The sequence below is a fragment of the Leucopleurus acutus genome, assembly GCF_964270905.1.
Source record: "Leucopleurus acutus genome assembly, chromosome: X".
Lineage (NCBI taxonomy): Eukaryota > Metazoa > Chordata > Mammalia > Artiodactyla > Delphinidae > Leucopleurus > Leucopleurus acutus.
This window is the reverse complement of record NC_139148.1, coordinates 59,435,645-59,450,833: the sequence shown is the minus strand read 5'-3', so window position 1 is coordinate 59,450,833 and position 15,189 is coordinate 59,435,645. Positions and strand designations below refer to the sequence as shown.

The 15,189-nt window shown below is 36.8% G+C and overlaps 1 protein-coding gene across 8 annotated transcripts in view; it reads right to left on the bottom strand.

The window, feature by feature from the left end:
- Positions 1-15,189, bottom strand: part of EDA (ectodysplasin A) — a gene marked incomplete at both ends in the record, with an annotated part of 366,474 nt that overhangs the window by 169,086 nt on the left and 182,199 nt on the right. The window contains one exon of one of the 8 annotated variants that reach the window (XM_082864827.1): positions 14,897-14,941. The exons of the other annotated variants lie outside the window; for them this stretch is intronic. Coding sequence (XP_082720953.1) covers positions 14,897-14,941 — 45 coding nt within the window. The remainder of the gene's footprint in view (positions 1-14,896; positions 14,942-15,189) is intronic. 8 annotated transcript variants of the gene reach the window in all.

The window sequence follows — 15,189 nt, the reverse complement described above, 5'->3', positions numbered from 1 at the left end:
TGAAACTGTGATTAAGAATCTTCCAACAAACAAAAGCCCAGGACCAGATGGCTTCACAGGCGAATTCTATCAAACATTTAGAGAAGAGTTAACACCCATCCTTCTCAAACCCTTCCAAAATATACCAGAGGAAGGAACACTTCCAAACTCATTCTACAAGGCCACCATCACCCTGATACCAAAACCAGACAAAGATGTCACAAAGAAAGAAAACTAAGGACAATATCACTGATGAACGTAGATGCAAAACTCCTCAACAAAATACTAGCAAAGAGAATCCAACAGCACGGTAAAAGGATCATATAACACGGTAAAAGGATCATATAAAGGATTAAGTGGGTTTTATCCCAAGAATGCAGGGATTCTTCAATATATGCAAATAAATCAATGTGACACACCATATTAACAAATTGAAGAAGAAAAACCATATGATCATCTCAATAGATGCAGAATAAGCTTTTGACAAAATTCAACACCCATTTATGATTAAAAAAACCCTCCAGAAAGTAGACTTACAGGGAACTTACCACAACATAATAAAGGCCATATATGACAAACTCACAGCCAACATCATTCTCAATGGTGAAAAACTGAAACCATTCCCTCTAAGATCAGGAACAAGACAAGGTTGTCCACTCTCACCACTAATGTTCAACATAGTTTTGGAAGTTTTAGCCACAGCAATCAGAGAAGAAAAAGAAATAAAAGGAATCCAAATCATAAAAGAAGAAGTAAAGCTGTCACTGTTTGCAGCTGACATGATACCATACATGGAGAATTCTAAAGATGCTACCAGAAAACTACTAGAGCTAATCAATGAATTTGGTAAAGGAGCGGGATACAAAAGTAATGCATAGAAATCTCTTACATTCCTATACACTAATAATGAAAAATCTGAAAGAGAAATTAAGGAAACACTCCCATTTACCATTGCAACAAAAAGAATTAAATACCGAGGAATAAACCTACCTAAGGAGACAAAAGACCTGTATGCAGAAAACTATAAGACACTGATGAAAGAAATTAAAAATGATACGAACAGATGGAGAGATATACCATGTTTTTGGATTGGATGAATCAACATTGTGAAAATGACTATACTACCTAAAGCAATCTACAGATTCAATGCAATCCCTTTCAAACTACCACTGGCATTTTTCACAGAACTAGAACAAAAAATTTCACAATTTGTTTGGAAACACAAAAGACCCTGAATAGCCAAAGCAGTCTTGAGAAAGGAGAAAGGACTATACTACAAAGCTACAGTAATCAAGACAGTATGGTACGGGCACAAAAACAGAAACATAGATCAATGGAACAGGATAGAAAGCCCAGAGATAAACCCACACACATACGGTCACCTTATTTTTGATAAAGGAGGCAAGAATATACAATGGAGAAAAGACAGCCTCTTCAATTAGTGGTGCTGGAAAAACTGGACAGCTACATGGAAAAGAATGAAATTAGAACACTCCCTAACACCATACATAAAAATAAACTCAAAATGGATTAAAGACCTAAATGCAAGGCCAGACAGTATAAAACTCTTAGAGGAAAACATAGGCAGAACACTCTATGACATAAATCACAGCACGATCCTTTTTGACCCACGTCCTACAGAAACGGAAATTAAAACCAAAATAAAGAAATGGGACCTAATGAAACTTAAAAGTTTTTTCACAGCAAAGGAAACCATAAACAAGACGAAACGACAACCTTCAAAGTGGGAGAAAATATTTGCAAATGAAGCAACTGACAAAGGACTAATCTCCAAAATTTACAAGCAGCTCATGCAGCTCAATATCAAAAAAAATAAACAACCCAATCCAAAAATGGGCAGAAGACCTAAATAGACATTCCTCCAAAGAAGATATAGAGATTGCCAACAAACACATGAAATGATGCTCAACATCACAAATCATTAGACAAATGCAAATCAAAACTACACAGAGGTATCACCTCAAACCAGTCAGAATGGCCACCATCAAAAATTCTACAAGCAGTAAATGCTGGAGTGGGTGTGGGGAAAAGTGAACCCTCTTGCACTGTTGGTGGGAATGTAAATTGATACACCCACTATGGAGAACAGTATGGAGGTTCCTTAGAAAACTAAAAATAGAACTACCATGCGACCCAGCAATCCCACTACTGGGCATATACCCGAGAAAACCATAATTCAAAAAGAGTTATGTACCACAATGTTCACTGCAGCACTATTTACAATAGCCAGGTCATGGAAGCAACATAAGTGTCCTTTGACAGATGAATGGATAAAGAAGATGTGGCACATATATACAATGGAATATTATTCAGCCATAAAAATAAACCAATTGAGTTATTTGTAGTGAGGTGGATGGACCTAGAGACTGTCATACAGAGTGAAGTAAGTCAGAATGAGAAAAACAAATACCATATGCTAACATGTATACATGGAATCTAAAAAAAAAAAATGTTCATGAAGAACCTAGGGGCAGGACGGGAATAAAGACGCAGACCTACTAGAGAATGGACTTGAGGACAGAGGGAGGGAGAAGGGTAAGCTGTGACAAAGTGAGAGAGTGGCATGGACATATATACACTACCAAATGTAAAATTGATAGCTAGTGCAAAGCAGTCGCATAGCACAGGGAGTTCAGCTCGGTGCTTTGTGACCACCTGGAAGGGTGGGATAGGGAGGGTGGGAGGAGGGAGATGCAACAGGGAAGAGATATGGGATATATGTATATGTATAGCTGATTCACTTTGTTATAAAGCAGAAACTAACACACCATTGTAAGCAATTATACTCCAATAAGATGTTAGAAAAATAATAATAATAGAGGAAAACACTTAAAAATCACAGTAAGAGTGGCAGCCACTAAAGTACACGGGTGCAAATGTCTGCTGAAAGCCTTAATAATTGCAAAGAGAAGAAAGCAAGAGAACTCTGTTTCTGTCAGAGCCTGGCTCCAGATACATCAGACATCATAATGGCACTTGTTATTCCGACTGCTGAAAACAAGAATGGGGAAAGGCTGATGATGAATGTGAATTGTCACTCTGGGAAGGAAACTTGTTCAATAGGTCCAGCAAAAGCAGGGCAGTTCCAATTTTATTGTTTTCAATAAAAAATATTTAAGGATATAACACTACTCAGTTTTGTTTTATATACCTAAGATTTTTAATATAAATATATTTAAAAATCGGGAAGAAATTGTCTTCCATAGTACTTTAGAACATTTTTTAGAGGGTGAGAAATTTTTGTTCAAATGAACTATTAAACAGAAACTAAAATTTTAAAACATAAAATGTGGAACTTTATATTAAATATTTTTTGAACCACACCCACTTTATACACACACACACACACACACACACACACACACACACATAAAATGGAAAAGTCCAGTTGAAATGACTTCAATAGGGGAAGGACTAGAGCCATGTAGCCAAACCCCACCCCCCAAATCAGGAATTTCTAGAATACTGTTTGAAAAAGAAATTGCTGCTCTATTATCTCATGTTGTCCACATTGTTTATTAAATAATATGATCCTGTGCTTATTTTCACCCCGACATTCATGTCCAGTCTGAGAACATGCCAGTCCAATTTAATCTATGTTCCTACCTCCTGGAGAGTCAAAATCATTAAGGCTGTGGTACCACACATATCTGCTTGGAAGACGTGGATTTAATTTTTTTTGTACCTCAATGGCACAGGCATCTATACTGTCTTAGTGCCTTCCAGTGTTTCCGTCTATACTAAGTGGGCAATAGGATCAAGCTCTGACACAACGCAGTAGAGGCAATAAGGGATGAATCCCTGCCCTCTAATGTCTTCACAGGGGATGACTTAACCAGATGAGTCCCTTAGTAATCTGCAGGGCAAGAGAGGGGCAGCATGGGGGCTATGTTACCCCAAGGGACTCATGTGAAGAAAGGCTTTTTGTCATTAAACACCTATCTCTCAAGAAGCAAATAACTGGGGATTTAGAGACAGTAAAGTGTTCTCTGGTCCACTGAGGTAACTAACTGACCATTGAGAACAAATAGTTTCTGCCAGTAATTTAAGTAAAATTAAACCCCTCAAGGATTAAATGGAAGAGTACACCTAACTTTAATAAATCTTTGAAAGCTCAGATCCTGCACTTTATAACTCAAATTTTCTCTTATTTCTCTCTTGATATTTCATTCTCAAAAGGCAGAGTGGAGAAGATTTACAAGTGAAGAAAAGGTACATTTGCATTCAGAATTTTCTTTCCTATCAGGTTCTGAGGTTTGAACTTAATTACCTCGGGCTAAAGGAAGAACAACTGGGCAGTTTTTACAACACCAGTTCAATGTTGATATTTATTGTCTTGGAAGGGGTAGGGGTATGAATGCGAGTGGAGAAGAGGGATGTATATATATATCAAGGTTTCTAGAATCCTTGACTTCCTGCTGTAAGGAATAAGGACAGGTAAACAGAAACGGGAGAAGCAGAGGTTTATGCTAATCTTCTTTCTCTACCTCAGATCTCAAGAAGGTAGAAAAAAGCTGAGGCCGCTTTGATTTTAGTCCTTTGTCTAACCAGGCTAGGACAAGTTCATTTACCTTGAAAAAAATCCAGTTATTTCAAAGCAAGGATGAAAAATGTACATATAAAATGAAAAAGTGATAAGAAATTAAGCAGAAAATTCCTTAATTTTTTTCTTTTCCAAAGGTGAGTTGTAGAGGGTAGTAAGTATAGGAAAATAAAAGTAACATTGTAAAAACAACTATACTCCAATTTAAAAAAAAGTAAACATAGTTTTGAAAACAACTAATTATATATTTTTGTCAAGTCTATCACAAATAGTCAGGGGAGAGAGAGAGAGAGAGAGAGAGAGAGAGAGAGAGAGAGAGAGAGAGAGAGCGGTTAAAGGCAACATGGTATGGTGGAAAGGGCATGGAACTTGGAGCCAGGAGACCTGATTTCTAGTCCTGCCTCTGCCATTAACTCCATGTGGCTTGCCATAGGCAAGTGTTGTAACCTCCCTGTGCCCCAGTCTCCACCCCCTGCAAAATGAGGGGACCATACTAAAGTTTCTAAATTCCCTTCTAACTATAATATTTCAAAATGTGTGAAATAATATCGTATATGTTATGGGTTGAATTGTGCCTCCCTTCCCTCCCCCACAAATTCATGTGTTGAAGCCCTAAACCCCTCAAGTACCTCAGAATGTGACTTTACTTGGAGATAGGGTCTTTAAAGAGGTAATTAAATTAAAATAAGGCTGTCAGCATAGGCCAAAATCCAATATGACTGGTGTCCTTATAAAAAGAGGAGATTATGACACATAGAGAGACACTAGGGATGAGTGCACAGAGAAAAGACCATGTGAAACGGCAGCAAGAAGGTGGCCATCCACATTAATACAATGGAGTATTACTCAGCCATAAAAAGAAATGAAATTGAGTTGTTTTTAGTGAGATGGATGGACCTAGAGTCAGTCATACAGAGTGAAGGAAGTCAGAAGGAGAAAAACAAATACCATATGCTAACACATATATGTGAAATCAAAAAAAAAAAAGGTTCTGATGAACCTAGGGGCAGGACAGGAATAAAGATGCAAATGTAGAGAATGGACTTGAGCACACGGGGAAGGGGAAGGGGAAGCTGGGACAAAGTGAGAGAGTGGCATGGACATATATACACTACCAAATGTAAAAGAGATAGCTAGTGGGAAGCAGCCGCATAGCACAGGGAGATCAGCTCTGTGTTTGTGACCATCTAGAGGGGTGGGATAGGGAGCGTGGGCGGGAGATGCAAGATGGAGGTGATATGGGGATATATGTATACATATAGCTGATTCTCTTTGTTATACAGCAGAAACTAACACACCATTGTAAAGCAATTATACTCCAATAAAGATGTTAAAAAAAAAAAAAGAAGGTGGCCGTCTCCTAGCCAAGGAGAGAGACCTCAAAAAAACCCATGTGGCTGACACCTTGATCTCAGACTTCCAGTCTCTAAAACTGTAAGAATATTAACCTCTGTTTTTAAGCAACCCAGTTTGTAGTAGCTTGTATAGCAGCCCTAGCAAACTAACACACTGCGTCATTTGAGTAAAAACTCAAGTAATTTATTCCAAAAGGAATAAACTTCTACATCTCAGGTAATGAATTGTAAAGGGTGATTTTGCTGGAGGTTCAAATTTCTTAGCTCCTCATCCCAGAACTTGTAGGTTTCCCAAACTAGACACAGAACAAATGATAATTGCCATTGTGGAAGGTTGTAGCCTATAAAGTCAAGTGTCAAGGGGACAGAAACCTTAGAGTACAATGAAGAGAAACCAGGGTGAGAACAGTTTATCATAACATTTTATTTTTACTCTTTTACCGAACTTACAATGAAAATGGCATTTATTTTTGGCTTCAAGATAGTGTTAATGTGTCTAAAATCATGGTTTGATAACCTTGGTCTGCCAGTCGGCTTGTTCTTCGATGGCTATACTGGGGCAGGAAGACGATGATAGGGCTTGTGCATCAGTGTGTCTCTGTGTGTGTAGGTCAGAGAGGGCTACAAAGAGAGGGTGGGCGGAGGATATGGAAGGCTCAGTCCAAATCCACTCTCACCATTGAAAACTAAACTTAAGGTACCCCCAACAAAATAGGGGTGGTGGTAGAATAGATTTTATCTACTGGAAACTACTCTTACCACTAGCTTAGCCAGATAATTGAACCTCAAAGTGGCTGACTAACCACATTCAGAATAATTCCACAAAAACAGAATTCCACAGGAATATAGTCAATAACTCCATAATATCTTTGTATGGTGACATATCATAACTAGACTTATTTTGAAATGTATATGTGACTTCTAAAGGTCTCCATCAGGCAAAATAACAAACAAAATGGCAAAGCAATAGAGATAGAGGCAACTTATTATTTCTGTTTATTCTCTATTTATTTGGAACATAAACTGATGAGAAGTAAAACAGCAGCATAGGATGGAAGAAAGGACTTTTTAGAGTCAGTAGACTAGGGTTCTTGAATCAACTCTGTATCATAAACTAGCTGTATGATTTTGAATGAGTTACTTAACCTATCTTGGATTCAGTTTTCTTATCTGTACAATGGGGGTGTGGTGGGTTGAACAGTAGCCCCCAAAAGAGTCCTAACCCCTGGAACAAGAGAATATGGCCTTATTTGGAGAAAGGGTCTTTACAGATGTAATTAAGAATCTTGAGATTAGATCATCTTGGATTTAGGGTGGGTTCCCCAAATCTAATGACAGGTATTTTTATAGAAAAAAGGCAGAGGGAGATTTGAGACAATCAAACACAGATAAGAAAGTGATGCGAAGACAGATGTAGAGATTGGAATGACGGGTCTACAAGCCAAGGAATGCCAAGAATTGCCTGTAGCCACCAAAGGCTAAGAGAGAGGCATGGAACAGATACTCTCTCAGAGCCTCCAGAAAGAGCCAAACCTGCTAACATCTTGATTTTGGACTTCTAGTCTCCTGAAGTATGAGAAAATAAGTTTTTGTTATTTTAAGCCACCAAGTTTATGGTAATCTGTTATGACAGGCTTAGGAAAATACACTTGGGTGAGTATGGATCAGGTGTAAAGGTCCAGGCAGGTAACATAAATGACTGAAATGGGCTGCTACATGAAACACAAGTGTAAGTGTAATAATTAATAGAAATGAAACAAGCATCTTAGTGTCAGAGAGACCTATCATTACTACTGGGGAATGCAGACCCAGTATTGCCAGAGGGTTTAGATTTCAAGGAAAATTTAAAGTTCAATCTTTTATACGAAATCTCTCTATTTAAAAAAAAAAAGAAGGGGGCTTCCCTGGTGGCGCAGTGGTTGAGAGTCCGCCTGCCAATGTAGGGGACATGGGTTCGTGCCCCGGTCCGGGAAGATCCCACATGCCACGGAGCAGCTGGGCCCATGAGCCATGGCCGCTGAGCCTGCGCCCTGCAACGGGAGAGGCCACAACAGTGAGAGGCCCGCGTACCGCCAAAAAAAAAAAAAAAAAAAAAAAAAAGAAGGAAACTAATTTTAATTTTTAAAACACTATGTGTCAAACAAACTAAATTTGAGGGCTAAATATTAGATGGTCTTTAATTATCTTATGGCTTTGGTCTTCTATGTTTCAATTGGTTCATCCTAGCATTGTAATATGTTATGAGAGCTGGAAAATTTTTTGTTCACTAGCATTGTTGGGACAATAGTAGCTGTGATCAGAGCATAAGTATGACATTTTTGTCAGTTCATGTGTAAAAGAGAAGTCGTGGTAAACACTTCTTTTCTGGGATTATTTAAAATTGATGGGTCAGAAACTTTTCCCATTAAAACACACCACAGGAAGTGTGATATATAGCTGCATCATTTCCATTTACTAAAAGCCTTATTGGGTATGAAAAAAAATTGAAAGAGAATGTAATATTAATTTATATTTGGCAAAAGACATTTATACCTGAATCTATCCTGTTCAGCAGAAAATGCATTTAAAAACTCAGTTAACTTTCTATATACTCATATTTGCAAGTACTTATCCAAGAAGCATACATGTGGCTTATACTTGCAAATGAAAAAGTTAAACCCATTCTGAAAATGTGAAATGCACCCTCCAAGACTTTGTTGTGAAACAGTATCTTATTAAGTTCATTATCAGACTGTACTCAAAAGAAACGTGAATATTTAACTTGCTTAAAGTTTAGCTTCTGAAGACCACCACATACAAATTTTTCCTCCCTTACCTTTTCTAACAACCCATACACCTTGTGCACTCACTTTGAATTAAATAAAAGGGAAGAGAATGCCTAGACAGGTCAATGAGGAAAGAACAGTCTTTTGAAAAAATGGTACTGGGGGACTTCCCTGGCAGTCCAGTGGTTAAGATTTGGAGCTTCCACTGCAGGGGCCGTGGGTTCGATTGCTGATTGGGGAACTAAGATCCTGGCATGCCATGCAGCGCGGCCAAAAAAAAAAAAAAGAAGAGATATTGGGACAACTGAATATCCACATGCAAAAGAATGAAGTTGGACCCCTATGTCATACAATAAACAAAAATTAACTCGAAGTAGATCAGAGACCTAAATGAAAGAGCTATATATAAAACTGCTAAAACAAAACAGAAATAACTCTTCATGACTTTGGGCTAGGGATGGATTTTTAGATACAATACTAAAAGCACAAACAACAGCAAAAAGAGATAAATTAGACTTCGTCAGAAGTAAAATCTTTTGTGCATCAAGAACACAATAAGAAAGTAAACTGAAAACCCACAGAATGGGAGAAAATATTTACAGTCACATACTTGATAGGGGGCTTGTATCCAAAATATACAAAGTACTTTTACAAATCAGTAATAAAAAAACACGAAATTAAAGATTGGACAAAGGATCTGAGTAGATGTTTCTCCAAAGAATATATACAAACAGCCAATAAAAGCACATGAAAAGATGCTGAATATCACTAATCATTAGGGAGATGCAAATCAAAACTACAATGAGATACCACTTCAGATCCATTAGGTTAACTATTATTAAAACAAAACAAAACAAAAGAAGAAAATAACAACTGTTGGCAAAGATGTGGAGAAATTGGATATCAATACACGCATGTTTATATCAATATTATTCATAATAGCCAAAAGGTGAAAGCAATCATCAGTGGATGAATGGATAAACAAATGTGGTATATATATATAAGGGAATATTATTCAGCTTTAAAAAGGAAGGATATTTTGATATATGCTACATTAATGAACTTTGAAGACAGTATGCAAAGTGAAATAAACCAGTCGCAAAAGGACAAATATTTTAAGGTTCCATTAATATGAGGTACATAGAGTAGTCAAATATAGAGAGACAGAATGTAGAACTGTAATTGTCAAGGGCTGAGGTCAAGGAGGACAGAGAGTTAGTGTTTAATGGGTATAGAGTTTCAGTTTGGGAAGGTGAAAAAGTTCTGGAGATGGGTAGTGGTGATGGGTGTACAACAATGTGAATGTACTTACTGTACTTTAAAGTCTCAGAACTATTTAAAAAGGTTAAAATAGTAACTTTTATGTTGCATACATTTTGCCATAATAAAAAAGACAAGTAAACCAATTAAAAATTGGGCAAAGGATTTGAACAGATGTTTCTTCAAAGATATACAAGGAGCAAATGTGCACCTGAAATGATGCTTAACATCATTAGTCATTAGGAAAATGCAAGTCAAAACCACAAGGAGGTATCACTTTACACCCATTAGGATAGCTTTAATAGAAAAGAGAGAAAAAAATAAATCTTGGTGATGATGTGGAGAAATTAGAATCTTCAAACATTGCTGGTGGGAAAGGAAGATGTTGCAACCACTTTGGAAAACAGCTTGACAGTTCCTCAAAAAGTTAAACATAGAGCAATCACAAAAACCAGAAATTCTACTCCTAGATATATACCCAAGAAAATTGAAAACAGATATTCAAACAAAAGCTTGTACACAAATGTTCATAGCATCACTATTCACAATAGCCAAAAGGTGAAAACAACCCAGATGTCTATCAACTAATGAATGGATAAACAAAATGTGGAATGCCCATACACTGGATTATTTTTAGGCAATACAATTGAATGAAGTACTGATACATGCTATGACCTGGATAAACCTTGAAGATACTATGCTAAATGAAAGAAGCCAATCACAAAAGACAACATTTTATATGATTCCATTTATAGGAAATATCCAGAACAGGCAAATCTACTGAATAGATTAATGGTTGCCTAGGGTTGGGGGGAGGGAGGTGTGGGAATGTGGAATGACAACTAATAGGCACGGAGTTTCCTGTTGGGGAGATAAAAATGTTTTAAAATTAGATTTTAGTGATGGCTGCACAACTCAGTGAACATACAAAAAAACAATGAACAGTATACTTTTAGTGGATGAATTATTTCTCAATTCTGAAAGAGCAAAGAGAAAATTCATGTATGTATCTCTCAACTTAGTATTTTTTGAATTTATTCTGTTTCAAATATTAAGTATAACAGCTAAGACCAAGAAATTATCTCAGCAAAGATGTCACTTTGCAATTAGTTATTCCTCACCACAACTACCATTATCTTTACCACCATATATAAACAATTTACTTTGACACTGTAAGTTCTGTGGTCAAGTTATACTGAAGTAAAATAAATGTGAAACAGTCATGATTCTTTAAGATTAGCCAAGCAAAGTACAGAAACGCAAGCCTTCAACAGAAGTAGTTCTATATAATTTCACAATGCCTGTGGCAAAAATTTAAATCTTTAATTATACTAAGTGAAATAGTGAACATAAAGATGACTGTCATTTTTTAAGATGATGATTGTTTATGTCAATATCTATTGCCCTACAGACAAGTCTGCCATCAATCAAAGATTATGAGATGTGCACACACACACACACACACACACACACACACAACACACACACAGAGAGAAGAAAACAACCCATTGTTAAGAGACAAAACAATTAATAGAACCAGGCTCTGACAGGGAATTTAAAACAATTACAATAAATATGTTAAAGACTTTACTGAAAAAGGTGGACAGCATGCAAAGACACATGGGTAATTTCAGCAAAGATGGAAACTATAAGAACGAATGAAATTGATATGTAATTTAAAACACAGTAACATATCTGTCCTACAATATGTTGAGATAAATTCCTTCTATAAATAGTTTGAGAGTTTTTATCACAAAAGGGTGGTAAATTCTGTGAAATGCTTTCTTTCCATCTATTGAGAGGATCATGTTGATTTTTATCCTTCATTTTGTTAGTGTGGTGGATCACATTAATTGATTTGGGTATGTTAAATCATCTTTTCATTCCAGGGATAAATCTTACTTGGTCATGATGTATGATCCTTTTAATGTGCTATTGAATTTGGTTTGTTAGTATTTTGTTGAGGATTTTTGCATCTATGATTAAGTCCTAGAGATCTGTGAAACCTGTGTCTCTAGTTAATAATACTGTATTGCGCACTTAAACATTTAAGAGGATAGATCTCTTGGTAAGTGTCTTACCACAATCGAAAAAGGAAATATTTTTTCACCTTTGTAAATTAACCTATCTTACCATAGTATTAAAATTGTATGTGAAATTTTAAATGATATCTCAGGCATTAAGAAAAAAACCCCACAGTAACAGAAATGAAGAATGCCTTTAACTGACTCATCAGTGAACTTGAAGATAAATCAGTAGTAATTGCACATAGAGAAAAAAAGACAAACCAGAACGGAGCATCCAAGAGCTGAGGGACAATATCAAATGGTCTTTTATATCTGTAACTGGTATCAAGACTAAAAAGAGAGAGAATTGGGCAAAAGAAATAATTTTTTAAAATAATGGGGACTCCCCTGGTGGTCCAGTGGGTAAGACTCCGCACTCCAATGCAGGGTGGTGGGTTCAATCCCTATTCGGGGAACTAGATCTTGCATGCATGCCACAGCTAAGAGTTTGCATGCTGCAACTAACACCCAGCACAGCCTAAATAAATAAATATTTTTTAAAAGATGTTAAATAAAAATAATGGCTGACATTTTTGGAAAAATAATAAAAGAAAATTTATCACACATCCAAGAAGTTTGGAAAGTGCCAAGCAGGATAAATACCATTTAAAAACACATAAACATATCATATTAAAACTGTTTAAAATCACAAATAAAGAGAAAATCTTGAAGGCAGCCAGAGGAAAAAGACACAATCCTAGAGAAATCAAAGATAATAATTACAGCTTAGTTCTCCTTTGAAACTGTGTTAAGCCAGAAGTGACATCTTTAAAGTGCTGAAAGAAACAAACAAAAAGAAAAAACCGTCATCTAGAAGTTTATGCCCAACAAAGCATATCTTTCAAAATTAAGGTGAAATAATAAATTTTTAGACAATAAAAACTTAAAGAAGTAATTACAAGAAGACCTGCACTACACACGATGTTAAAAAAATTCTTCAGGCAGAGGTATATGCTCAGACAGTAACCCGGATACATGAAGAAATGAAGATCTCTGAAAATGGTTAAAATGAAGGTCAACATAAAGGATATATTTTTTCCTATTTTAAAATATTGTAAAAGATCAACTGTCTAAAGCAGAAATAGATGGGTTCTGGTTTCAGATCAAATACTGTAACTATACTGCTGGAGGAATCATTTCAAATAACTTGAAATTGACATTCGTGTTTAAGAGTACTTTGTTACATTTTCACAGCTGAGCTTTGCAACCAGCGTCAGGCTTTATGAAACAACATTATGTATCTAGCTAAAACAAATTTTTTTAAAAAAGGTATTTAACAGTAATCAGACACATCCATGCATCAATTAAAACTGATTTCCATATGGTATTTGTTTTTCTCTTTCTGACTTGTTTCACTCTGTATGACAGACTCTAGGTCCCTCCACCTCACTACAAATAACTCGATTTCATTTCTTTTTATGGCTGAGTAATATTCCATTGTATACATGTGCCACATCTTCTTGGGACAGAGTGAGAGAGTGGCATGGACATATATACACTACCAAATATAAAATAGCTAGTGGGAAGCAGCCGCATAGCACAGGGAGATCAGCTTGGTGCTTTGTGACCACCTAGAGGGGTGGAATAGGGAGGGTGGGAGGGAGGGAGACACAAGAGGGAAGAGATATGGGGATATATGTATCTGTATACCTAACTCACTTTGTTATAAAGCAGAAACTAACACACCACTGTAAAACAATTATACTCCAATAAAGATGTTAAAAAAAACCCAAAAAAACTGATTTCCATAGCTGATTTATATATTATCTAGTTTTTTTCAAAATTGCAATCAGCATCCCAACATCTTTTTAAAAGAACAATGATCAAAGATTAAAGAAACAGACAAAATAATAATATAATAAATTACAGCATGTAATATATCCAATGGGAATTGCCAAATCAACATTATTTTCCATTGAGGGGGTTATAATATTTCTGGTTTCATCTATCTTTTCTGTTGTTATTCTTTTTTTTTTTTTTTTTTGCAGTACGCGGGCCTCTCACTGTTGTGGCCTATCCCGTTGTGGAGCACAGGCTCTGGACGCGCAGGCTCAGCGGCCATGGCTCACGGGCCCAGCTGCTCCACGGCATGTGGGATCTTCCCAGACTGGGGCACAAACCCGTGTCCCCTGCATCAGCAGGCGGACTCTCAACCACTGTGCCACCAGGGAATCCCCTGTTTTTATTCTTTTCTTTGCTTGATAAATGGGGCTCATTCTCAGAGCCAGCTTGCTGGAACCCTCATATGAAAAGCTCACTTGTTCCTTTTTTACTTCCAAGAACACTCGGGAACACATGGTCCCCAATAGCCTGGGCTATGAGTTTTTATGTAAGTGAAATGCACATAGATGAGTACACACAGACACACACACACACACACACAGAAAATCACACTCTGTAAATATATTTCCCCCCAAAGAAATGGCTCCCATTTCCTGAGACATTCCTTACAGAGTGATAAGCTTCTTTGAAAGAGGATTTTGGGGCAAGGGCTGGCCTGGGGTGCGCTCTGGATTTCATGAAGAGGAACACTGAAAATGTCTCACTACCCTGAAAAATGGAGTTGGAGAGTCAGTCAGGACAGCTATCCTCTTGTGCCTGTCACTGGGATGACTGCACTGCACCATAATTTATCACCATGGATAATCCTCTGTTCTGAGATCTGAAGGTGGTGATGGCACCAGAAAAATGATTGTGAGGAGTAAAAGAAAAATAAAAGAAATTCTGTGCACAGAACCGAGATTTCCTTAAAACATCAAGTTGGTAATTAAACTAGAAATATGTGGAGTACACAGTCACGTTTCTCTACGTAAGCTGACCAACAAACAAATGCTAGAGTGGGTTTCCTGATTGCTATTCGAGGAAATATGTCAACTATTATTATCTAGATCCAGGGAAACTACTTACTATTTTGAATAAAATAGAGAAATCTATTCTTTTGCACAGAGTAACCTGCAAAAGTAATTAGGAAAAACACATTTTGAAGACTGCTTAGTTGATCAAATACTTCCAAAATTACTTATTTCTGGCTAAACACTACTTGGTACTGTACAAAGCCTTAGAAGGGCCATGGTTCCCTCTTCTTCTTCTTATCAGAAACAAAATCACCTCCCCTCACTCCCAATAAAAAAATTAAATCAAAGGAATCCCAATTTGATTCCTACTAACTCATCATGAAGAAGACTGGGAGTCACTGGCCA